This window comes from Polyodon spathula, chromosome 7 (genome assembly GCF_017654505.1).
Source record: "Polyodon spathula isolate WHYD16114869_AA chromosome 7, ASM1765450v1, whole genome shotgun sequence".
Lineage (NCBI taxonomy): Eukaryota > Metazoa > Chordata > Actinopteri > Acipenseriformes > Polyodontidae > Polyodon > Polyodon spathula.
The window spans coordinates 3,697,636-3,723,719 of record NC_054540.1 but is presented as its reverse complement, the minus strand read 5'-3'; the positions used below and the strand labels follow the sequence as shown (position 1 = coordinate 3,723,719).

At 43.8% G+C, this 26,084-nt stretch overlaps 1 protein-coding gene and 1 non-coding gene across 10 annotated transcripts; both read right to left on the bottom strand.

The window, feature by feature from the left end:
- Nucleotides 1-4,737: 4,737 nt before the first annotated feature.
- LOC121318017 (lamina-associated polypeptide 2-like) lies at nucleotides 4,738-26,069 on the bottom strand. Of its 9 annotated transcripts, none has more exons than XM_041254192.1 (11): nucleotides 25,923-26,069; nucleotides 16,621-16,738; nucleotides 14,570-14,722; nucleotides 13,814-13,911; nucleotides 11,086-11,217; nucleotides 10,437-10,574; nucleotides 9,976-10,125; nucleotides 9,178-9,285; nucleotides 7,038-7,139; nucleotides 6,586-6,689; nucleotides 4,738-5,949 (listed from the first exon to the last, which is right to left on the bottom strand). In XM_041254192.1, the coding sequence occupies exons 1-11, from the start codon at nucleotides 26,052-26,054 to the stop codon at nucleotides 5,583-5,585; spliced, it is 1,602 nt and encodes a 533-aa protein (XP_041110126.1). In that variant the 5' UTR covers nucleotides 26,055-26,069; the 3' UTR covers nucleotides 4,738-5,582. The 9 variants fall into 9 exon arrangements, with proteins under 9 accessions (XP_041110126.1, XP_041110124.1, XP_041110125.1 ...); XM_041254190.1 differs by lacking the exon at nucleotides 25,923-26,069 and adding an exon at nucleotides 24,864-25,846; XM_041254191.1 differs by lacking the exons at nucleotides 7,038-7,139; nucleotides 25,923-26,069 and adding an exon at nucleotides 24,864-25,844.
- Nucleotides 25,847-25,918, bottom strand: trnaw-cca. The gene has a single exon. It is a non-coding gene; the product is annotated as a tRNA-Trp (tRNA).
- Nucleotides 26,070-26,084: the final 15 nt, after the last annotated feature.

Sequence of the window (26,084 nt, the reverse complement as noted above, 5' to 3'; positions counted from 1 at the left end):
GGGGTTCTCTTTGTTTACTGATGCCCTCTTTCCTGTTTATCATCTGTCTGACAATAAACATACAGATCCATCGTGATCATGGATCTGACTCTAGCTAGTACAAGCATGCATGTCAGTATAAAAGGTTAATCAAGCCCAGCCAAGGGTCACTGCTCTTAAATAAACCCCTTCTTTAGGAACTTGGGTTCACTTTCCTTCGGGTTTTAAGAGCACGCTGATGAAATGAAGCCCATATTATATAAATGTATAGATGAAACCTTCAAGAGGACAGCTCTTCCCAAGGTGCAGCACAGTCAGAGTGCTCTCACCTGCAGTGAGGGACCCTTCACCTCACTGAGGTGCATTTCCAGCAGCAACACAGAGGAAGAGAGACGCTGCCCCTTTAAGAATGTGCCTGTCCTGTCCTTCCAGAGGAGGCTGCTGCCTGGCTGGCTGGCTAAGGTGATTACAGGAAGGGCACGCAGAGGGCACATGATTCCTATACTTAGACTGGTCACTTGTCTGGTTAACTAATGGAACATTACAATGGCATGCTATTGTGGGCATTCGTCCAACTCCTCACATTAAGAGCAAATCGAATGAATGTTAAACCTGCAGGATCTTCAGACAGCAGCCTCCTCTCACCTGGCACCCTGGTGTAAAGGCTCAGTCACTCCAAGGGCTGTTAATGGGGTAGGAAAAGTTGAGAGGTCACAGCAATGTCAAGCATTGGCTTTCACCTGGACTGAGCTGGTAGCTGTGCCGGTTTCTCTGGAAATGCAAATTCAAGAGAGAGAAAAGAAGAAAAGAGCACTAAATAAAATCATTGACTCACTGCAGTATATTGGTTGTTTTCTACCATCCTGATTTCCAAGGCCTTATATCTGAAAGGGAATCAAACAGTGTATGATTTTATTGTACTTTACAACTATAATGTGATACTTTGTACTGTGATATTTTGTAACAATTATAAGTCGCCCTGGATAAGGTCGACTGCCAAGAAATTAATTAATAATAATAATACAGTATTATCATCTCAATTTATAAAAGCTTATTTTGCAACTTTAAAAGTGCAGTAATACTACGTCTTTCTCTTATCATTTGTCATCAGATTTGTTGTTTAATACATTCGTAGTGTAAATAGAAACCTGTTGTTTCTGTGGTGTTTGTAAATACGATGGAGGCAGGAGTGAATGCATACCTCAGTGTAACAAAATTAGATGCATCTGTCAGTCCTTAACTTCCACTACTGACCTGTTTGTTAGCTTGATGCCTCTGCCTTATCTTGCCTCAGGCAGAGGGGATCGTCTCCTGGACTGTGTTCCATCTACACACACACACACACACAGACGCAAAGTGGAGAAGCAGCTCAATACACAGACACACAGTGGAGAAGCAGCGCAATGCACAGACACACAGTGGAGAAGCAGCTCAATACACAGACACACACAGACACAGTGAAGAAGCAGTTCAATGCACAGACACAGACACACAATGGAGAAGCAGCTCAATACACAGACACACACAGACACACAGTGGAGAAGCAGCTCAACGCATAGAGACACACAGATGCACAGTAGAGAAACAGCTCAATGCACACACACACAGACACGAAGTGGAGAAGCAGCTCAGTGATCACGCACAGAAAATGACTACAAAAGATTTAGAAGTGAGTAGTTTTTCGAGATTTACGATTATACTGTATTTACAGTATAATCGTAAATCTCAAAAAACTACTCACTTCTAAATCTTTTGTAGTCATTTTTGTATTACTTTAGTATAAATACATGTTAATTTGGATTCATATGTTGTTTTTTTACTGACTTTATGTGAACGAAAAGACAGACATTTGCCCGTTTTCCCATTGGAAATAGTGATATTTTGAAATATCACTGTCCTGGTCACAAAAGCCATTTTCTGTACTTTTGAGGCATAAGCAATTAGGAAATAACACTTACTACCCAGGAACAAAAAAAAACAAAAAAACAAATTGTTACATGGTGTTATAACTCTCTGCTTCCTATCTTGTAACCAGTTATGAATCCATGCTGCTACTTTACCATTTATTTCTACTGATTTAATCTTTAGATATAGCTTTTCAGGCAATACTTTGTCAAATGCCTTTTGAAAATGTAAGCAGATGATGCCATAGTATACGCACTATCCTTGTCCACTCAAGAAGTCACCTCCTGAAAGAAATCTAGTGAATTAGTTAAATAAGATCTACCCTTCCTAAAGACATGCTGTCTCCTGTTACTATATAAATATTCCTTTATAGTTTCCATGATTTTACATCCAATTGATATTAAACTTATAGGTCTGTAGTTCCTAGGGTCAGACTTATCTCCCTTTTTAAAATTAGGAACAACATTGCCAATTTTTCTGTCCAATTATCAGAAGACTACAATTAATACAATACTCCTGATGCAGTAAGGGAAGACTACAGAAGGAGGCATGTTTGATCAGGTATCTTTTTCAGTCCAGGTTCATTAATATTTCCCCATGTAAAAAAAAAAGGCTTTATATTATAGGGCATTAATAACTGGGTAATAATTGCATGTAGTCTTTACTTCACAGATCATGAGTGCAGTATCAAGCCTCTACTGACACACTGTGCATCGAATTTGAGAGATCTGATCAGATGACAGCAAGGGCAATGGAAATGAGAATCTTTAAAATACCACCAAATAAGTCTGCAAAGTTTCAAAGGGCCAGGATGGAATAGTCTACTGTATATGGTGGTGTGTGACAAAAATCAAAATACCTCACAACTGAGGAGCAAAATCATACAAACATTAAAGAAAGGGGAGAGGAGATGCACAAAATGAATATGGGGGGGGGGGGGGGGGGGGGGGGATTTCTCCCATTCAAAAAACAGGACAAGAGCCAATCTTAGTTGGGGTGGGGGGGGGGGGGGGGGGGGGGGGGGGGGGGTGGGGGGGGGGGGGGGGGGGGGGGGGGGGGGGGGGGGGGGGGGGGGGGGGGGGGGGGGGGGGGGGGGGGGGGGGGGGGGGGGGGGGGGGGGGGGGGGGGGGGGGGGGGGTGGGGGGGGGGGGGGGGGGGGGGGTTAGGGGGTGGGGGGGGGGTGGGGGGGGTGGGGGGGGGGGGGGGGGGGGGGGGGGATATTTTTGATTTCTACAAGGTCTGTGGCTAAAGTATTTCAGCTGCTGCATATAAAGTCATGTACAAAAGGTTTACCCTCCCCCAAATATTCTACCCAGCCCCCTCCCACAGGAGTGAAAACAAATCAAATCCTGTAATACACTGTATGGAAACTGTCATGGTTATTATTACTACTTCTTAAATACATGTGTAATTGTGAAGCATATAAGCCAGCTGTTCCACATCATTACACTGCAGCTTACTGCCATCAATTCCTATACATGTAGTCAGTTTTAATTAGTTTTTTAAGACACTCGCATTAGAAAAATACCATAGTTTACAAAAAAAAAACAAATAAAACACACATTTTTCCTCCCACAGGCAAACTGTTAAAAACTGGTCCTTCTTCAATATGTAATGAATGTCCAGATCAGAAGTCCAAGAATATTAGTAGTAACCTGATTTCTTCTGTCGTAGTCGTTTAGTTTTCATCTTCTTTAATGTTTGTTTTCACTTTTATTTCTTCCTTAAAAAAACAAAACTCTCCTGGCAGATAAAAAGAAAGCGAGACACAGCAATGGACACCAGCTTGTGGACATGCAACACGTTCTCTACTTTTTACTTTAACCATTCTATACAACCCTTATGTTACTATTACTACTATAAAAAAGGGACACATTACTACCCTTATTTTTTTTTTTTTAAATCCTCAGTTTATCATTTAGGACAGCACACATGTAAATGTATTTGGGACTAATTCCCCAGAGGCCGGTCAACACTTTAAAACACCCCTTTCGACTGGTTAACGTTTCCAGCACTGCAAAGCTGTATATAGAGGGCTCTGCACTCAGAAATGCAGAGCTGTATAGAGGGCTTTGTGAGATACCTGCACTCAGAACTGCAGAGCTGTATAGAGGGCTTTGTGAGATACCTGCACTCAGAACTGCAGAGCTGTATAGAGGGCTTTGTGAGATACCTGCACTCAGAACTGCAGAGCTGTATAGAGGGCTTTGTGAGATACCTGCACTCAGAACTGCAGAGCTGTATAGAGGGCTTTGTGAGATACCTGCACTCAGAACTGCAGAGCTGTATAGAGGGCTTTGTGAGATACCTGCACACAGAACTGCAGAGCTGTATAGAGGGCTTTGTGAGATACCTGCACTCAGAACTGCAGAGCTGTATAGAGGGCTTTGTGAGATACCTGCACTCAGAACTGCAGAGCTGTATAGAGGGCTTTGTGAGATACCTGCACTCAGAACTGCAGAGCTGTATAGAGGGCTTTGTGAGATACCTGCACTCAGAACTGCAGAGCTGTATAGAGGGCTTTGTGAGATACCTGCACACAGAACTGCAGAGCTGTATAGAGGGCTTTGTGAGATACCTGCACTCAGAACTGCAACCCACTCTAATAGTACTGGAAAGAGAATGAAAGAGCAGACCAGTACACCAATTCTCAGCAACATACTAACACGTATATCCGTGTCACTGAAACTCTTTCATTGGTTATACTAGTGTAGGCTTTCTGTAGCGTTGCTTTGTGTTGAAGGAGTTGAACAGTGTCCGAACATGGGAGAGGTCCCAGCATAGATAGTCACAGCTACAAGAAACCTGATCAAACGTAACAAAAATATAAAAGATAAAAATTCACACCATACCAGCCATTTATTTTTTATTTTAGAAATTACGGGAAAAGTGTTGTAACTTTCCGAGACTGGACCAAGAGAATAAAACATTAATGAAAGATTAGATTAGCCCTTCCAGATTGTAAAGATACTCCTCTTTATGATGTGATAATGTAAGAACAGGATCACTTACTGTCTCCCTCATTATTTTACCCCTTGAAAAACAGGTCTCTGCTTGTACAAAAAAGCTTTCTTGATCCAATCAAAGATATTTAGAAGACCAGGATGACTAGGCAGTTTCCAGTGCATAGGACCGGTTTCTATCTGACTTCACAGTTTGGGATGAGGCACATTGAACAACCCCATGAAAAAGCTCAGGAATGGAAATACGAGTCCTATTGCAAAGCAGTTTCACCCATACCAGATTATAATACGAGCTTGATTAGTCACAGTGTATAGGGAACAAGCTCAGGGGTGTTACTAGACCAATAGTAAAATCCAGAATGGATCCAACTGCCATGCAATGGGAGTCTCATTTCCATCCCTCCAGTCTCATTGGAGACGCAGTAAATCATTAAGTTGCAGAACTGCCATTCTGACCCGGGAGGCCTCCAGTCTCTAGCCACTGGGCTACACACTAGCTTCTCTGTGTGCTCACTGGAAGCTTCCGACCATTTCCACAAGAGTGCTTACACCGTTAAATTACTGAGGTACCAGTTACCAGACTACTGACTCACAGCATAGCTGGAAAAATAAAAATAAATCAGATGCTGTAAAACACTGAAAGAAAAAAAAAAGTATGAAATCATGATAAACCAGCTTCTGGTATGTAGAGAAGGATGATGGGGAGAGGAGTGGATTGAGCAGGGCACAGCAGTCTCACTGGTCCTGGACCTGGGGAGTAGAGGCAGCAGGGGCGTCCTGGGTGAAGGGGTTCATGTGGTTGGTCTCCATGGCCTGGTAGATGAAGAAGAGGAAGCCGGCGACCAGGGAGAGCAGGAGTAGCTGGATCCAGACGGGGAAGGAGCGGCGCGATGGCGCAGAGCCGCTGGCAGAGGAAGAGGTGGAAGAGTTGGAGTTGGTCTTGGCTGCAGTGAAAGCAGGGCTGGCTGGTTTGAAGGACTCTGTCCTCAGGTTGGAGCGGTAGCTGGTTTGGGAGAGGAGCAGCAGCGAGTCGTCCAGCCGGAACGAACTACTGTCCAGGGGGCGGCCCGCCGCACCACGGATCGGCCTGCGACAGGTAGCGCTGTGGAGGACGGGGAGGGACATTCGAATACTCAAATTCAAACAAACACATATGGCTTGAAATATATTCTGTGGCAACTACCATGTTCATATAGCAGGATATATAAATGACTGTAGATGAGAAACATATTATGCAATTGAAATCAATGCATTCTGTATCAATTATTTAACAGGTAATTTGATGGGGCATCAGGTTTACTTATATAAATTCTTACATTTTTTAAAAAGAATATTAGAAAAATTCAAAACATACGTTCACCCCAGCACTGTAAAACAGCAGAACAATTACGGACACGCGACGGCTTTAAGGACCGATCACGTATGTTGTGCAACAGGATTAAACGGATTGCTTGACAGTGAGAATTACAACCTGGCATATACAAAAACATAAATAAAACAAATAGTATCTGGTGTGTCGATCGAGACCTACTGCAATTGTTACGACATGTTTAAATACAACAACATCTGTGCTACTCATTTATTTCACTAATCACGGTATTTATTGCAGAACTCTCTGCAACTCCTATTATTCAATATATAAAGTTTTAATGAGATGTGGTGGAGAGTTGCCAGTGACACCCTGGACATGTGCAGAACTGGCAGCTTGGATCGAACGCATCTGTCTGCAAGAACCGACCTGATTCCAGTTGGCGTTGCCACTTGGTTGGGAAACATCTCCTCAAGAATGTCTTTCTCCTGGGTCTGCTCGACGTAGTCCCCTCCTGCTATCCGTCCCTCCACCTGCAGGGAAGAGGCAGACAGCTCAGCAGGGTGTGTGGGTATGCAGCCCCAAGGTAAGCACTCCCCCTCAGAGACCCTGCAGTGCTCAAGAGTACAGAACCGTTTACCCAAGCAGGTCATGCAAAGCCAGGAATGCTCTCAAAATAAATAGTCATGGATCTTGCAAGAATGATAACAATAACTTAAAAAAAGCTGTGGTCGCAAATAGTCTCGATAATGGCATTCTCCTGCCACGGTCTCTGTTGTTGGTGGAGATGAGACACCACGAGTGGAATCTGTGCTGAAGAAACCCAGTAACCCACACGCAGCCCTCTGCACGCACCAGACCCCTTAAGAGAAGACACTTTCCTGGGGTTTGACCGGTTTCAGGAAAGCAAAGATTTTTTGCTGCCTGATTTTCTGCTTGGGGGTGTCTTTGGCATCTTCAGTCATCCGCTCCAGCAGATCCTCCTGGGGAGGAGAACGCACTGCTCAGCCCCCACCTGCTTACCAGCCCTGCCTGCCACTGCAAACTGTTAATCCCTCCATAGCAGTGCTTCCCAGCACTCAGAGTGCTCAACAGGGGCAAAAAATGTTCAGGTCTCAAACATGGGCAGCCCTTTCAGCCTGCATGCACGGTTCTCAGGTGCTATACCCAATGTTGGAACTGTATTGTACTGTATTGTGCAGGGTGGTTCTAAAAAGAAGAAAACTACTAGGCCACTTTGTGCTGCTGTTGGAAAAAACTGCAGACCAAAATAATCTGCAACAAGAAGTGAAAGGTAACAAGACTGCGAGACCACCAAAGAGGGTGCCAATAATAAAACCACCCCTGCCACAGCTTCTACATTAGAGCCATCAGTGACACAAAAAAGTAGACAACCATGACCATGGGCTGCAAACAGAGCAATCCATTACCCAAGATTCGGAATCTCAGTAAATCGGTTTGATTTGATCTCGTGCAAAACAATAACGCGCAGCGGCTCCGTTCTATTCGCTCACAGTAAAGCGCAGCGGCTCCGTTCTATTCGCTCACAGTAAAGCGCAGCGGCTCCGTTCTATTCGCTCACAGTAAAGCGCAGCGGCTCCGTTCTATTCGCTCACAGTAAAGCGCAGCGGCTCCGTTCTATTCGCTCACAGTAAAGCGCAGCGGCTCAGTTCTATTCGCTCACAGTAAAGCGCAGCGGCTCCGTTCTATTCGCTCACAGTAAAGCGCAGCGGCTCCGTTCTATTCGCTCACAGTAAAGCGCAGCGGCTCAGTTCTATTCGCTCACAGTAAAGCGCAGCGGCTCAGTTCTATTCGCTCACAGTAAAGCGCAGCGGCTCAGTTCTATTCGCTCACAGTAAAGCGCAGCGGCTCAGTTCTATTCGCTCACAGTAAAGCGCAGCGGCTCCGTTCTATTCGCTCACAGTAAAGCGCAGCGGCTCCGTTCTATTCGCTCACAGTAAAGCGCAGCGGCTCCGTTCTATTCGCTCACAGTAAAGCGCAGCGGCTCCGTTCTATTCGCTCACAGTAAAGCGCAGCGGCTCCGTTCTATTCGCTCACAGTAAAGCGCAGCGGCTCCGTTCTATTCGCTCACAGTAAAGCGCAGCGGCTCAGTTCTATTCGCTCACAGTAAAGCGCAGCGGCTCCGTTCTATTCGCTCACAGTACCTGGACCTGCGTTTTGCTCCCCAGGTTTACTGATAAAACAGCAACATGAAGCCTTTTCACAAGGACACTTCTTTGGAAGGTTGGGGTACCTTTATTTCCTATAGGAACAGGTCTTCTACAGCAGCAGTGGAAGTGGCCAAGTGATTTTATAACCATGCGATATGTTTAAAGCTCAATACGCATGTAATAAAACCTTTGCGTTTAATTAACAGCGTCCTTGCCGTTCTGATCTTTACAGTGATTGTGTGAGGTTTTAGATGGCACGTCAACAAATTCCTTAGTAATCGTGTTCTTTTATTTTAATATCCACATATTGTTCAGTGGCAACAAAATTACTCACAATTTACTACACGTTTCATAGCTATAGTTCAATTTATATTATATAGGTAGTACTGCATATGAAATTGAGTTACTAGGTAACTAGTTACCTTAAAAAAAAGTTTGGTCAATATTATGTTATATATTTACATATGGCTTATCAGAATCCAACAATATTTTCAAACATACTGTATAAAAGTCTGGATTTAAAAAACCTAGGGTAACTGTGTGAATCACTTCATGGTGGCACTTTATGCTATAGACACAGGTGATGTCAGGCCTCTCATCAATAGCCAGTCTTTTCATTGCTTGTGGGTCACCATGGAAAGCCACCTCTCAGAAAGAGGAAATTAGAGTCTGGCACTACCACCTGGAAAGGTAAACTTTGGCGAAACTGGAAAGGGATATACCCCACAGAATAATCAAAAAAAGACAAGGGAGCTGTTGTAGGCTGCCTGTACTGGTGCATGCTTGCTTGCTCGGTGGCTATGAGGGTGATTGAAGCGCAGTGCTGCCGGTGTTCAAGCAGACAAGTCACCTCCAGCAGGGCAGTGTCCAGCAGGGCCACAGGCGCAGGACGAGGGATCTTTGTCTGCCTGGCAGGGGGGGTCTCTATGGTGTCACGCCAACCTTCCTCCTCACTCTCCTGTAAATGAAACTCCAATACTTCACGACTGCAAAGGAATGCCTATGAAAGGGGTGAGCTGGGCAGACCCAACACAAAGTGGGCAACACCACTGGTTTACATTTAAAAACAAAATGACATTGGCACAAAACAAGGAAACAACCCCAAACCACACTGCCCCCGTAAGGCCGCTACATTAGCCCAGGTAGATGATATTTTTGTCATCAAACCTAGCTAGGTTTCTTTTTTTTTTTTTTTTTTTAGTAATGTGCACGTGGGTTCAGTCTTGCATTTCCACATGTGGATATAGTGAAGCTTCAGGACAAGTTTGAATTTAGATTTAACTCTAAAAACATCAGAAAACTAAGCTTTGGATTGTCTAAGCAGGCACATCTTCACACTTTATGTCTTTTTAGGACTCTAGGAATAACGAGTTCCCCTGCCTTGCCTGCATTTTAAAGAGACGTGCAAGAGATAGTCAACAAAATTTCGAAAGCTATCATTCAAATTATAAATACAAATGAGAAAATCAATGAAATAAGATAGAATAAGCACACCTGTCCTGCTCACCCTCCTACATGCATGTGTATACATGTAAGACTGAACCGCATAGCATTGATAAGGGTGGATAACATTTGTATGGAATGTGTAATAACAACAAGGTTACACTAAGCTATGTGACAGGTGTATAACACTGCAGTGTGAGTTTACTTTGTTGTGTGTGCTCAGTTTCCTTGGTGTCCCGGCTCTGCTTTCATTAGGGGGCTGGATGGGTTGTGGTTGAATATGGGGGAGCTTATTGGATCCAAAGCCCATACTGACATCACGCACTCGTCTCACTACTAGGGGCTCTGGGATCTCCTGTGCGGGGAGGGGGAGAGCACAAACAGGGGTGTCACAATGGGGGAAATCGGGGGGGAGCGACAAAGGCATGAAACTTATTCTTTAGAAGCTGATCTTTCCACACTTCATTGTCGCTTTGGCACCCTGTTTTATTGAGGTCCGTTGACGCTGCAAATCTGACAGAGGTACACTGCGCACCCTTCTCATTCTCTTTGTGTGTTACAGGCAATAGCAGAAGTCCTATTACCTGTAACACAGGATTTAGAGATTCAGCTAACGTGAAACAGAATCAATAATTTCTCATCGCCACCACCAGAATTAATATTTACTTCTACTCTGGTCTTCCTGTTGGACCGTGGGGAGTCACTGACTTTGCCTTTTTGACTTTTCTGGGCCCCTCGTTTGGGGGTTCCGGGATCCCTACTCTCCCTGGCTAGGTTCTCGGGTGCAGAGAGCTCAGACAGGTCCTGGGACAGGAAGAAGGCAGTTAGGAAGTTACACTTCAGCACAAGCAGTTGCCAGTGCTCAATAAACAGGCAAGTACAGGTTCAAAACACTCCCTAACCATCACCGCCATAAACACCCTGTGAGTGTGCAGTGAACATAAACAAGAAAAACAAGTGCCGTGCCATTTCACACACAACCAACAATACAGGGCCCAGGAACAACTGCAATATAACACACAGCCGTGCATCTCTCCACCAGTGCAGCCGAATAACCATGACCAAACCAACGGCACAAGCTTTTCAAAAGACTGCTCTGCTTGTGGGACAGAGACAGATGGATCTACTCGGTCGCTATAACAGGACAGCTGCGTTCATGGACCATCGACTTTACATCACCACAGTGCTTTTCACTCAAACACATTCACAGACATGTGACAGACCGACAAACATGCCCCTTTCAAAGGAAGAATGCCCACGTGTGGTGCAGTCTAGAGAAGAGAGGTGCAGGAGCGTGCCAAGGAAAAGTGTTTACAGTGTCATCGCTGCCCGGCACAGCCTGGTCCTGCTGCACTGCTCTGCTCCTTCTCTTCACATTGAGGAACCCCACTGCAGAGACAGCCTCCTCCTCCTGCTCCTGCTCTACACTCCTCAATACAGACATAGACTTAAAAACAGAATTATTATTATTATTTTAGCATTAGGATTTGCTTAGACAGACAGCTTCATTAACCTACTTTCCAGTCGAGGGTCCAGGGATGTCCCTAAAGCATGGTCTACAAAATAAAATTCTTCATGGTACAGTAAGGGGCTGCTCTTTCAACTCCTCTGGTAAGAATCCTATCCTGCGGTGGCAGTGGGGCAGGCGTTGCCCAGTCTGGGATGCGTGGAGACACTGAATAAGCCCTGGAAAATGGTTTCCCCTACAGCCTCCGAGCACAGCTGGTGTTTGCACATAAGAACATAAGAACATAAGAAAGTTTACAAACGAGAGGAGGCCATTCGGCCCATCTTGCTCGTTTGGTTGTTAGTAGCTTATTGATCCCAAAATCTCATCAAGCAGCTTCTTGAAGGATCCCAGGGTGTCAGCTTCAACAACATTACTGGGGAGTTGATTCCAGACCCTCACAATTCTCTGTGTAAAAAAGTGTCTCCTATTTTCTGTTCTGAATGCCCCTTTTTCTAAACTCCATTTGTGACCCCTGGTCCTTGTTTCTTTTTTCAGGCTGAAAAAGTCCCTTGGGTCGACACTGTCAATACCTTTTAGAATTTTGAATGCTTGAATTAGGTCGCCACGTAGTCGTCTTTGTTCAAGACTGAACAGATTCAATTCTTTTAGCCTGTCTGCATATGACATGCCTTTTAAGCCCAGAATAATTCTGGTCGCTCTTCTTTGCACTCTTTCTAGAGCAGCAATATCCTTTTTATAGCGAGGTGACCAGAACTGAACACAATATTCAAGATGAGGTCTTACTAGTGCATTGTACAATTTTAACATTACTTCCATTGATTTAAATTCAACACTTTTCACAATGTATCCGAGCATCTTGTTATCCTTTTTTATGGATTCCCCACATTGTCTAGATGAAGACATTTCTGAGTCAACAAAAACTCCTAGGTCTTTTTCATAGATTCCTTCTCCAATTTCAATATCTCCCATATGATATTTATAATGTACATTTTTATTTCCTGCGTGCAGTACCTTACACTTTTCTCTATTAAATGTCATTTGCCATGTGTCTGCCCAGTTCTGAATCTTGTCTAGATCATTTTGAATGACCTTTGCTGCTTCAACAGTGTTTGCCACTCCTCCTACTTTTGTGTCGTCTGCAAATTTAACAAGTTTGCTTACTATACCAGAATCTAAATCATTAATGTAGATTAGGAATAGCAGAGGACCTAATACTGATCCCTGTGGTACACCGCTGGTTACCACACTCCATTCTGAGGTTTTTCCTCTAATCAGTACTTTCTGTTTTCTACATGTTAACCACTCCCTAATCCATGTACATGTGTTTCCTTGAATCCCAACTGCGTTCAGTTTGAGAATTAATCTTTTGTGCGGGACTTTGTCAAAAGCTTTCTGGAAATCTAAATAAACCATGTCATATGCTTTGCAATTATCCATTATGGATGTTGCATCCTCAAAAAAATCAAGCAAGTTAGTTAGGCACGATCTCCCTTTCCTAAAACCATGTTGACTGTCTCCCAGTACCCTGTTACCATATAGGTAATTTTCCATTTTGGATCTTATTATAGTTTCCATAAGTTTGCATATAATAGAAGTCAGGCTTACTGGTCTGTAGTTACCTGGTTCAGTTTTGTTTCCCTTCTTGTGGATCGGTATTACGTTTGCAATTTTCCAGTCTGTCGGTACCACCCCTGTGTCAAGAGACTGCTGCATGATCTTGGTTAGCGGTTTGTAAATTACTTCTTTCATTTCTTTGAGTACTACTGGGAGGATCTCATCCGGCCCAGGGAATTTGTTTATTTTAAGAGCTCCTAGTCCCTTTAACACCTCTGCCTCAGTTATGCTAAAGTTATTTAAAACTGGATAGGAACTGGATGACATGTGGGGCATGTTGTATCTTCCTTTGTAAAAACTTGTGAAAAGTAATCATTTAACATATTTGCTATTTTTTTTTCTTCATCTACGATTTTGCCATTTGTATCTCTTAAACATTTAATCTCCTCTTTGAATGTTCTCTTGCTGTTGTAATATTGGAAAAACATTTTGGAATTGGTTTTAGCTCCCTTAGCAATGTTTATTTCTATTTCTCTCTTGGCCTTTCTAACTTCCTTTTTGACTTGCGTTTGCAGTTCTGTGTACTCTCACAGGGGGAGTTATCTGCGGCTGCAATTTCTAAAAGGGTTAAGTGGGATTAGCACCATCTTAAAGATCATGTGCACACTCTAATGGCAGCTGAGAAAGGTTTAACTGTGTAATTCCTCTCTACTGTTTATTTTGATGGGGGATCATGGGAGCCCATCCCTCCTCCAAAAAAAGTGAAGAAAAAAATAGTTACTATGGCAGCTTTACCTTTAATAGAACTAACAGAGAATATTTATCCAAAAATGAACTTGTCACTATTTTATTTTTTTAACTGTGCAGGTCATTAGTGCTCAGTGTGTTGTTCAGCGTTTGAGATGGTATCAATAAAATCGTATGCATGCGCTCTAAACAGTAAACATGGCCCAATCCCTCATGCTATTGCTTGTGTTGTGCTCCTTGCTGTATTCTTTCAGGTGCTGTGCAGACTCACCCTCTTCTGCTCGAGCCGGCGTGTGCGTAGGCTGGCCGGGGGCTTTGCTTTGCTCTTCAGTGGCTCTCGCTTCTCCAGCACTGGCTTGGGCATCTCCTCTGTGAAGTAAGGATGTAAGGTTCGGTTTCATTTCTTCACGTTTAAACTTCATAAGGAAACTTTTTTTTGTTAACAAATTTAGAATCTCCAATTACTTTTCTTGTTTTCTCCCCAATTTTTAACTAATTTTTTAATTTATTTTTTATTTCAACCTGGCTCACTGCTGGCATCCCGGCACTGACTCGGGAGAGACTAAGATGGACATACGAATCCTCTGAAATGTGTGCAGTCAGCTGTCCGCTTCTTTTCACTCTGTGGGCTTGCCATGCAGCCACCTTAAAGCTACAACGTCGGAGGACCAAGCAGCTCTGGGTAACTTACAGGCAGGCCCGCAGGTGCCCGGTCAGTCTACAGGGGTCCCTGGTGCACGGTGAGTTAAGGACACCCTGGCCGACCTAGGCCCCCTCCTCCAGGGCGGCGCTCCGCCAATAGTGGCCCCGCCCCCCCAATAATAATATATTATAAATATGGTTTATAAAAACTAAATATAAATCAAAAGGCTGCACAATCTGTAACAACCTCTAACAGCCCTGTGTAATGTAATGCAAATTAATCTAAGACGGGGGTGCAATGCACTAGTGTGTACTTGGTTTCAGTGGACTGTGGTCCAAAGCAGGGTATGTTAATATTCTTGCCCTGCTCCCCGCAGAGGTGTACCTTGCTCCTTGTCGCTGTACTGGTCGGAGTCTGTGTTGCCGTTCTGGTTGTTGTCTGCAGCAGGGGCCGGTGCTGGAGGGGCTGGCTGTGACTCCAGGGGGCCCTCATCCAGCAGCTTCTGCAGCTTCTTTTCATACAGCTTCCTGGTGGACGCTACAACGAGAGACATCGGCATCAGCTTTTCTTCATTCATTTCACTGTAAACATTACCCAAAGTGCATCAGGTGCATCGCTTGCAGGGCTCACATTTTACTCATGAAAGATGTACACTATTATTGTGAATGCGTATTGGACTTTTGATTATTTTGTTGTTGATTTCATGGATCTCCAACACCAGAAAGGGAGAGACAGTGATTATACTGCATGTGTTAATAAGAGTTAAAGCACTAGGTAATTACACTTTTAGGATTTGGATAGCACTGTGCTTTGTGATGGCAGTCCTACAGTAATAGGTGCCAACCCTTCCAGTGCAGGTCTTAGTTCCGACTATTAGCCTATTAAACGTGGCCTGTAATGGTCTTCCAGGACTGTAACTGGGTTGAAAGAGAGCAGTCATACCATTATATCATTCCTAATTACCCAATAAATTGAAACAGGATGAAAAGGTGTTCTTCTGCTTGTCTCCACAACCGCACTGCAACTAATGGTTTGGGCAGGATGCCAGGTCTCGCAACCACATTCCAAGGCAGTGTTAACCTCAACACCACTTCTTAAGAAACAGCATGTGGAAGAAGCTAAGAGTTCACATCCTTTACTACTGACTTGCGCAGAACTCGAGTCATATTCCACAAACAGGGGGACTACTGCCCTTTCTATGACTGCATCTCTCAAATGAGCTGCGCTTTCAATGTCAGCTTACACCATTACTAAACAAACAATGACACAATCTTCCTGGAAATTACTTCTGCAAACTAATCACGGTTGATAAACGGACACATTGTTACTGCGTTTGTAGTTTGATACACACGCCAATATGCACTAGAAATAAAATAGTAAGTGCTGGTAACTTTCCATTTGGCAATAGCAGTCACAGGACAGCAGCTGAAAGTCTTGATCTCTGTGAAAGGGGCTCCGGTAACTACCTAGTTAATGCTAAGTGCCAATACAGTAAGTCAGTTGGGAGTATAAAGAACAAATCAAAGTCCAGCATTAGAGTGTGCTAGCGAGATTAATGTAGATTTACAGTACAACATTAAAACACAACCCACCCACCCACTTTACCAAAACCCATACAATTTACAGCTGCTATTTGTAATAACGATTCAATGACTAAAAGGGCTGTAACCGAGCATTTTCTTGGTGTTGAAACAGGTCAGTAACATCCCAATAACATTGTCTTACTTCTCTACGTGCTTTATGTGTTATATTAAATGGCTGCCAGTTGCAATCCTATTCATTACACAACGCAAGCATCTAAAACACTTTTTTCCTCTTTTTTTAAGACACAGATTTTTTGCAGTATGAGGCTGGTTTTCAAATTAGCGTATATAATCAATCAGCTTTGTTTCATAGTACGGTAGCTTAATATCAACAAAATGTACTTTTAGATTAGAAAAATTCCAATGTATTTCACACAACGGGTCCTGGCTCAGCGTTGGGGAGACCTACACACAACGGGTCCTGGCTCAGGGTTTGGGAGACCTACACACAACGGGTCCTGGCTCAGTGTTTGGGAGACCTACACACAACGGGTCCTGGCTCAGCGTTGGGAGACCTACACACAACGGGTCCTGGCTCAGCGTTTGGGAGACCTACACACAACGGGTCCTGGCTCAGCGTTTGGGAGACCTACACACAACGGGTCCTGGCTCAGCGTTTGGGAGACCTACACACAACGGGTCCTGGCTCAGCGTTGGGAACACCTACACACAACGGGTCCTGGCTCAGCGTTGGGAACACCTACACACAACGGGTCCTGGCTCAGCGTTTGGGAGACCTACACACAACGGGTCCTGGCTCAGCGTTTGGGAGACCTACACACAACGGGTCCTGGCTCAGCGTTGGGAACACCTACACACAACGGGTCCTGGCTCAGCGTTGGGGATACCTACACACAACGGGTCCTGGCTGGAACCCGTATTTCATGAGCTCGTCCTTTAGCTCCTCTGGGGTCAGCTGCGTCACGTCCAGGTCCTCCGGCCGGGGCTTGTCCGTCTTCTTTGTGGCTTTCTGCGAAAAGAAAGCCATTAACCCTCATCATTCCCGTGCAATACTCTGTGCTACAGTCACACTGTGGACTTATTTTGTGGAGGTGTCATTTTATTGGAAACTGCATGGCAAATCCAAAAAAGCAAACCAAAAATCTTACCTTCCTGACGAAGCTGAGACCATGACCTTTTCTTGGTAATTTTTTGAGATTTTAATTGTTGGGGTTTTACCCCAAAGTCAAAAACTTTGAGAAGGTAGAACTTCCTTTTGTTTTCTTTCAAAAGTATTTCTTCCAATAAAATGAAACCTCCCACAAGGCTGTAGCACAAACCGTTTTTCAGTGCAAGGTTGGTAAACATTAAGGGGGACGGACGACCCATCAACCACATTTTGACCTCTAACTTTTGACCCCTTGACCTAATCAGTCTAAAAATGTGAATTTCCTTGCTGTTGAAACAGGTCAGTAACATCATTTTTAAATTGAGTGCCAGTAACACTACCTTATTCCTCTGTTTTAAGTGTTTACTTAAATGGTTGCCAGTTGCACAATCATATACATTACATAATGCAAGTATTTTTAATGCAACTGATATCTAGATTTCTTTTTTTTGTTAAAAGACCGATTTTTAGAGGTTTTTGCAGGATGAGATTTTGTTTCAGATTAGTGTATATAATGTAAATCAATTTTGATGCATAGCACAATAGTTTAATACTAACCAAATGTATTTCTCGGTTAAGAAAAATACCAACAATGTATTTTAAAAAGCAATTATCAGATGGAGTCTAGGTTTAGTTTTTTGTTAGGAGCTTCACACAATGGGTCCTGGCAGCACTGTATATATGTTTGTTCATCTGGGTGCCAGCATTCCTGGAATTCCAAAGGTGCTGCCTCTGGCTTCCGGCACTATCCGGGAACATCTGGATTTTCCGGTCGCCGTTCCGATCGTGCACCAGCCCTGCAGCACAGGCACTCCAGTTACAGGAGAAACACTTGGGTGCTGCTGCTGTTTTACACTCACTTCCAGTGGGGTTGCTGCATCAGCACAGCACCACCAGCGGAGTGACTGAAACAGTGAACCAACCAGTCACCAACCTGACTAAACATTTCATCAAGACAGGTGGCTTGCTTACTCAGGGGGCTTCGGCTATTTACGTGAAAACCCCCCACTTAAAATATATCTTTGCATAGCTTTAATGCACAGCTATTGGAATAACAACTCTGTTCTGGGGTTTACTAGCTGAAGCCAGGGGCCAGCTCAATCTGGTCATTTCTGTATTTGCAAGAGCACCGCCACATTGAAAAGCAGAGCTCCATAAAATAAGTCCACAGTATGACTGTAGCTCCGAGTATTGTTCAACGAGGCAAAACTCACTTCTCACCAAGGGCAATGACAAACCCTGCTGTTTGCAGTGACAGAGTGTAGCACATGCAGGGGTGCAGAACAAGACAGATCCTAATCACCCTGTAACTTCACCGAGTGCTTCTCTGAACCTGGGTCTGCATTACACCAGGAGACGACAATCCTGACTATATTCTTTACAAATCATTTACCAGTTAGCCCACCTCCACTGCACTGTATAACTTGGCCCTTTACCTTGCTCTTGTTAAGAGGGATGCACAACAGAAAATGGGAGATACCACCCTTTAAGGGCAGACTGGAGGCTGGCTGCACCTGGTTATGCTTGTGGGTATTTTGGCATCACTAGGCTGGCTAAAACTGCCATAGGTTTGCAATAGAAACGCAAAACAAATGTATTATTATTTCAGACTGTCCAAAAAAAAAAAAAAAATGCTTGGTCTAAGTGGTTACTATACCTTTCTTTTTTTTTTATTCGTGTGCCCTCAGTACAGACTGAAGTCGTCCTGAAGGTTATTAATAATCACACAACATCTGAAGGAGGATGACTGCACAAGCCAGCCACCCTGCCAGAAAAACAGGAAGCCCGAAGAGGGGAGACCAGCTTTGCAGCAAATCACGAGGGAGGCTGAAACCGTCTGTCTGGAACATGAACCTCAGCTATTGCAAAACCCTGCACAAGCCTAGTCTGTACACCAAGGGCACCGCCCCTTTGTAATGTTCCATATATTCCTACATATATACTGTCACCCCATTTCAGATATTCCCTAGGAGCAGCATTGACTTGCTCAAGGATCTGCTTAGACAAGTGTACAACAGAAAGAACAAGACGCATGATAATAAGAGATGAAGCACAACACTTTCCCAAACAAACGACACGGTTCTCAAGTCAGCCTTTCCTGGTGTTTGAATGTTTAGTGTTAATAGCTGTTTAACTACAATGGTTTCCGTGGGGTCATTTCAAGATCCAAAAGGCAGCTCAAGCCACACAGAGGGGCCTGGTGGCTGTCAGACTCTATAACATATGAGAAACATCGATTGAATTACACCACAATCTAGATGGAGGAGTCAAACAATAATGTCTTCAGGCTCTTGACTGCAATATGTGTAGTTCGAAATCAGAGTATTTTGACAACCCTAGTGCTGGATAGATCAGGAGTGGATTTGTGTGACCAGACAAAGTAAAAACACGCTGTGCAGCAATGGAAGTTAACCGATAAGAGAATTATATACATCAGCAAGGCCAGAGGAACACGAAAGCAGCTCTTCGAAAGAAAAACGTTAAACGGTATAAAATATATATTTTATATTAGATATAATATATATAGATATAATATATAGTATCTATATACACACACACACACACACTGAACAAAAATATAAAACCCAACATGCAACAATTTAAAAGTTTTTACTGAGTTAAAGTTCATATAAGGAAATCAGTCAATTGAAATAAATTCATTTGGCCCTAATCTATGGATTTCACATGACTAGGAATACAGATATGCATCTGTTGGTCACAGATACCTTTTAAAAAAAAAAAAAGGTAGGGGTGTGGATCAGAAAACCACAGTCAGTATCTGGTGTGACCATGTGGCAAAGTGGCTGGTGAAGGGGGAGCAGGTGTAGTAGTGATGTGGTGCAGGAGTGACAGGCAGACAATTGTAATCAGAGAAAAGTGCTTTTATTGTATTCCAGGTCTGGTGACCATAAAATAATAAATCCCTGGCAATACACAACAATGTGTAAGGCACGGGGATAACAGGGCACAGTCCCGAACAAAACGAACACATGGTCACCAGTCCTGGGTGAGTGCAGTCGTGCTGGTGCTGAGTGAAAACACAGGTATTTTCGCGACGGTAGTGCAGTGGTGATCTGGATTGTGCTGACCCTCAGCTACAGCTCCGGAGGTGTGCTTTAACTGTCTGGTGATGCAAAAACAAGGACAATTACAACACAAAACATGTAACACGTCTTCCTTTTTTTTTTTTTTATTGAGAGCTCCTCTCTCAGTCCTTCTCCACCGAGCTTTACCCAAACGAAGGAAAAGATCAGCGTTACCCTGGCCCCTATACGTAATCCTGCATGACATCTTGGTAAACGGTTGCAGCTGCCTTATTACTTGCAGCTGCCCCTCGTTTACCTTTCAGGTCAATACGGTCTTACAACAGAGTCTCGCTTCTTTCCAGGCTGACCGACTTCCCAGTCCCGGAAACAAACTGTCAGGCCATTCCTTCCGGATACTTCTCCCATTCTTTAGCGCCCTCACAGGTCGGGAGGGAGATTTATCACCAGAACTCAGTACCTTTGTCACAGACCACCATTTGCCTCATGCAGCGCGACACATCTCCTTCGCATAGAGTTGATCAGGCTGTTGATTGTGGCCTGTGGAATGTTGTCCCACTCCTCTTCAATGGCTGTGCGAGGTTGCTGGATATTAGTGGGCACTGGAACACGCTGTCGTACATGTCGATCCAGAGCACCCTAAACATGCTCAATGGGTGAGTGACATGTCTGATGAGTATGCAGGCCATGGAAGAACTGGGACATTTTCAGATCCTTGCGACATGGGGCCGCGCATTATTATGCTGAAACATGAGGTGATGGCGGCGGATGAATTGCACGACCATGGTCCTCAGGATCTCGTCACGGTATCTCTGTGCATTCAAACTGCCATCGATAAAATGCAACTGTGTTCACTGTCCGTAGCTTATGCCTGCCCACACCATAACCCCACCGCCACCATGGACCAAGGCGAGGTAAACAGGATAGAAGGTGGCAGCGAGCAAGTGGAAGACTCAGTTTCACCAGTACTGGAAGCTTAAAAGACACAATGCTGATTCAGACAGAACCTTTTCCAGCAGCAGTGTCTGAGCATTGCCATCTGGCAGATCAGAGTCAAAACATGAACTGCTTGACCAGGGAAACGACGAAGGAGAGAGAGCTTATCAAAACATTCAATTCACAAAGGCCGATAAAGAAACAAACTTTGTGTTTAAATTTGCAACAGAAGTTATGTCAGTGTTCTGAATAGACTGAATTCGGTTTCACTTGGCTGCTCTCCATTATTGTACTGTGATACTGCAGTGTTTCATACCTGCTGCATTCACACACTTGTGATGAGAGCTAGAACTAGTTTCATCAGTACTGAGATATTTCAAATTGAATCTATCCTGACACGCTTCACCTTTTAGCAATAGGTGCGCCGTAGCTTCTGAGTAAAGCCCCTTTCACACTGGCGCTTCTATACAGGTCCGGACCCGGGTTCTGCCTACCCAAATCACAGTCCCATGTAGCGTGAAACCACATACCTGGGTCATACTTGGGTTAAGCCAGGTCCCAGTGACCCTCCTCAGGATATGGGTCGACACGCTTTGACCCGGGTTGAGTGAGAAAACATATATGACGGCCAACAAAATAACAAACAGCCACGCTTGCATGAAGGGTTCACTCCCGCAAGGGACATTTCTGTTTAACCATACTTTTGTTGCTTGAAACACACCATGAGCCAGAGTGCAGCAGGGATGAAGAAACGTTTGCTCTAATCAACATTTGGGCCAACGGTTCAATCCAGGTAAGCTTGGATGGAAGCGTCCATAACAAGCTGCTTCTGGGGCACTGACTCACGCATTGTGTATTTGTCTGTCACCCAGGTCAACACTGCTTTATCAAAAGCAGTGTGGAACCACGAAATGCCAGTGTAAAAGGGGCTTAACTGTGGTTGGACATATTGCACCCTCAGAGTGGCATACTAGTTGACCTTACAGAGCCAGACACAGGTTCTTCACTTGTCTGCACTCGTCTCAACGTGCAGCTGCTAGACCAGCAGCCCCAGACCACCCTTCTTTCAGCTCAGGCTTGGTTCCTGCAGGATTTCAAATCATACATCGTGAATACCATAATCACAGAGCTAGAATGGGAAAATCAGTCACAGCTCACATGCCTGCACCTCTACGAACATCAAACTGTACAAGGCTACAAAAATAATAACTGTACATAACTACTGACAGAACAGAACTGCATCAACTTGCAAAACTTTACCTGCCACCCAATAAGCACATTTAAAAGAAGAAATGTTTTTTTGGATTAGGGAGTGGTTAACATGTAGAAAACAGAAAGTACTGATTAGAGGAGAAACCTCAAAATGGAGCGAGGTAACCAGTGGCATACCACAGGGATCAGTATTAGGTCCTCTGCTATTCCTAATCTACATTAATGATTTAGATTCTGGTATAGTAAGCAGACTTGTTAAATTTGCAGGCAACACAAAAATAGGAGGCGTGGCAAACACTGTTGCAGCAGCAAAGGTCATTCAAAATGATCTAGACAAGAATCAGAAATGTACACATGGCAAATTACATTTAATAGAGAAAAGTGTAAGGTACTGCACGCAGGAAATAAAAATGTGCATTATAAATATCATATGAGAGATACTGAAATTGGAGAAGGAATCTATAAAAAAAAAGACCTAGGAGTTTTTGTTGACTCAGAAATGTCTTCATCTAGACAATGTGGGGAATCCATAAAAAAGGCCAACAAGATGATTGGATACATTGTGAAAAGAGTTGAATTTAAATCAAGGGAAGTAATGTTAAAACTGTACAATGCACTAGTAAGACCTCATCTTGAATATTGTGTGCAGTTCTGGTCACCTCGCTATAAAAAAAAGATATTGCTGCTCTAGAAAGAGTGCAAAGAAGAGCAACCAGAATTATTCCGGGCCTAAAAGGCATGTCATATGCAGACAGGCTAAAAGAATTGAATCTGTTCAGTCTTGAACAAAGAAGACTACGCGGCGACCTAATTCAAGCATTCAAAATCCTGAAAGGTATTGACAATGTCAACCCAAGGGGCTTTTTTGACCTTAAAAAAGAAACAGGGACCAGGGGTCACAAATGGAGATTAGACAAAGGGGCATTCAGAACAGAAAATAGCAGGCACTTTTTCACACAGAGAATCGTGAGGGTCTGGAATCAACTCTCCAGTAATGTTGTTGAAGCTGACACCCTGGGATCCTTCAAGAAGCTGCTTGATGAGATTCTGGGATCAATAAGCTACTAACAACCAAACGAGCAAGATGGGCCGAATGGCCTCCTCTCGTTTGTAAACTTTCTTATGTTCTTATGTGACTCAAAGACGCTATGAAATCTACAAAGGCTGTCTGTAGCCAGCACATAGTGTGCTGCTGTAAAGGTGAAATAATAACAACACAAATCATTTAATAAAGTTCAACCGAATTATTAAATACAACTGTGACACATATACAATAATAAATAAATACAATAAAACCATGTGTGCTATTGTTTTTATATATATATATATATATATATATATATATATATACACACACATATATATATATATATACACACACACACACACACACACACACACCACACACACACATCACACATCACAATTACACTGTTTAACCCTCAATATTATGTTCAGAATTTAGGTATGTTATGAGTCATACCCCCATGCAATTCAAAACCAATTTGGTCACAGCCGTTAAATATTTGTTGTATTATTTGCAAAGGTTTTACTCTATGCTCTTTTAGTCCAGGAGCTGTGATAAAACTTATTAGACTGCCAGCCTGGCAGCTCCTCAATTTGAAGTGTCTTTACCAGCGAGATGCTGTTGCAATACTGACAGTGAAAATTAGGCTCTGCCTTGTAGATATATTGTTTTTTTTTATTTATTTATTTATTTATTTATAAATATCCCCGTACAGGTGCAGCCATTTCCAGAGATAATAATACAAATATAATAACAAAATAACAAATTGAAGAAGTTTGTTTAATTCCTGCATACAAACCTACATAATAAATGTCACCTGTCACAGTGACCAGAAACATCTTATTTGTATACATGACCTGTTCTGAAAATAAACATCAAAAGGTTCCGTTTTGTGTTCATGACCTCAACTTAGGAAAAGTCATTAAATATTATAAAAAAAATGAAAAGAAAAATAGCAATTAAGCTAATTCGAAACTAGAGTCGGGTCAAATAGGCCCGAAACCTAAAAGGTGGGTTAAAAAGCACCTTTTTACACCACATTAACAAGACAACAACATAACAAGAATGAATGCATTGTAACTTAGACAAGGCGAACAGCATCCTGTGCCGCGCAAGTCACAGGCTGGAAGTATTTAAGCGGGAAACCTCTTGTAATAAAAGCGACTGCTCATTTGCAACAGGCAATTACGAAACAGATATCTTTCCTACAACAGTGCCGGCGGTACAAAATGGGGGTTATGAAATGGAGATGCCTGATGCACAACAAACCGATAATCAAACTATAACCACAGCAAATCAACAAAAACAAGAACAAAGATTTTTTAAAATTTTGTACCTAAATTGTAACACCCCCTCCCCTCTGTACTGACAATTAATTAAAAAGAATAACACCACGAGTACACATAGCTTAAAACACTTCATCAACAGCCATTGTAAAACGAGTCGGCACAGACTAAGATTTGCCAGTTTTTGCTTTTAACTGGCCTTGACTGTAGAGAAAAGTAACGGTGCTGCCTCCAGAGCAAGGCTGACAGAAGGGGGTATTCCTGGCTATCGTTACGTTACACAACACACGTTTAAATTGTTTTAACAGCTGCTAATGTTGTAGAATTTAACAGAAACACTGAAATTACTATAGGGTGTTGTGTGCGCACTAAGACTGTTAATCGCCTCAGTGTTGTTACCACGACTCCTAAGCAAGGTGTGCTGCAAAGCTACACAAGACGCAATCACAAGCAAGTATGGACTCTGCAGAGAATGAACCCACCCGTCCCGATCGGTTCCTGCTGCTGGCCACGGGGGCTGCCTGCTCCTCGTCGCTGGAAAAAGCCTCCGGGGCGGTCCTGTTCATAGCCGTGTTCCTGGTCGTGAGGTTTTGCAGGTAAAGCTGGATGTAAACATCCTTTCTGTGCTCGCCGGACGGCAGGGTCACGCTGTTGGCCAGCAGCTCGCTTTTCAGCTTGTCTTTCGTCAACACCGACGGGTCTTCAAGGAATTCCGACATTTCCGACAACTACAGTAACAACCCAACACAACGAGGAGCTCGCCCGACAAGCGACTCGTGTTCAACAGTACGAGGGGCAGCGGCGCCTCTCGGCTGGAAAAAGCAAAACGCACAACAGAAAACGAGGCTTTGTGTTACACTTCACTCCACAGCCAGCGCTTATTTGTTTTCCTTTTCTTTCGGCGCTTTGGCGTTGCTGAATTGTTTTCAAGCTGCGATGCCGATGAGTGTAAAGCACAGATACAAAGTCCAGGGTAGTCTTGTAAAATAAAAACACTTCAGTCAAGTAACAGCAGCCACGCACGACCCGCCCCACTATCACCCGCGACGAGAAAAGGGCCGACTCCGGGGCAGGCCGCACAACAAAGTGCAACCCTATTGGGCGCCGCGGGTGCTGAAGGAGCCTCACTATTGGCCTGTACCGCAGAAAAAACGGAGGGAGACGAGACGTGAGAACATTGGAGAAGAGAAGAGAAGAGACAGAAAGAGAAAGAGAAAGTGTCACCCCGTGTCGGGAGGGGGCTGAAGAACAAGTCAAAATGAGTCCCGCAAGAAAGCAATTTCAAGCCAGACCCTGCGCTGTAACTCCAGACCAAACTGCCCTCTCCCTCTCGGCTCTCAGCCCAGACCACCTTAAAATACAGCTAAGCTTAGACCTTTTCAATTGACATAATAAAACCAAAATGCGAAATAATCGAGGTCATAAAAACGGAATCTCATATGTATTTTTTAGTGTTAAAAAGCGATGACCCCGACGTGATTCGAACACGCAGCCTTCTGATCTGGAGTCAGACGCGCTACCGTTGCGCCACGAGGTCTTACCGGAGCGGCTCTCTCAGCCCGGGGAATACCTGGTCTGGGACCGCGGGAAAGCGGCGGGAAAACAGGCAAAAAGAACGCAGTCGAGTGCGGCGAGGGTTCCAGCGGCTTACACCGCGCATTGCACCGGCGCATGCGCCGAGGTACACGGTAGCCTGCAACCCG

What these genes read in the sequence shown, in the direction of transcription:
- LOC121318017 (XM_041254190.1), bottom strand. Translation starts at nt 25,100, where the DNA reads ATGTCGGAATTCCTTGAAGACCCGTCGGTGTTGACGAAAGACAAGCTG. An exon ending in CCAGCCAGGACCCGTTGTGT is followed by an intron (nt 14,723 to 16,620) that starts GTAGGTATCCCC and finishes CTCTCGTTGTAG; the next exon opens with CGTCCACCAGGAAGCTGTAT. An exon ending in GTACAGCGACAAGGAGCAAG is followed by an intron (nt 13,912 to 14,569) that starts GTACACCTCTGC and finishes CTTACTTCACAG; the next exon opens with AGGAGATGCCCAAGCCAGTG.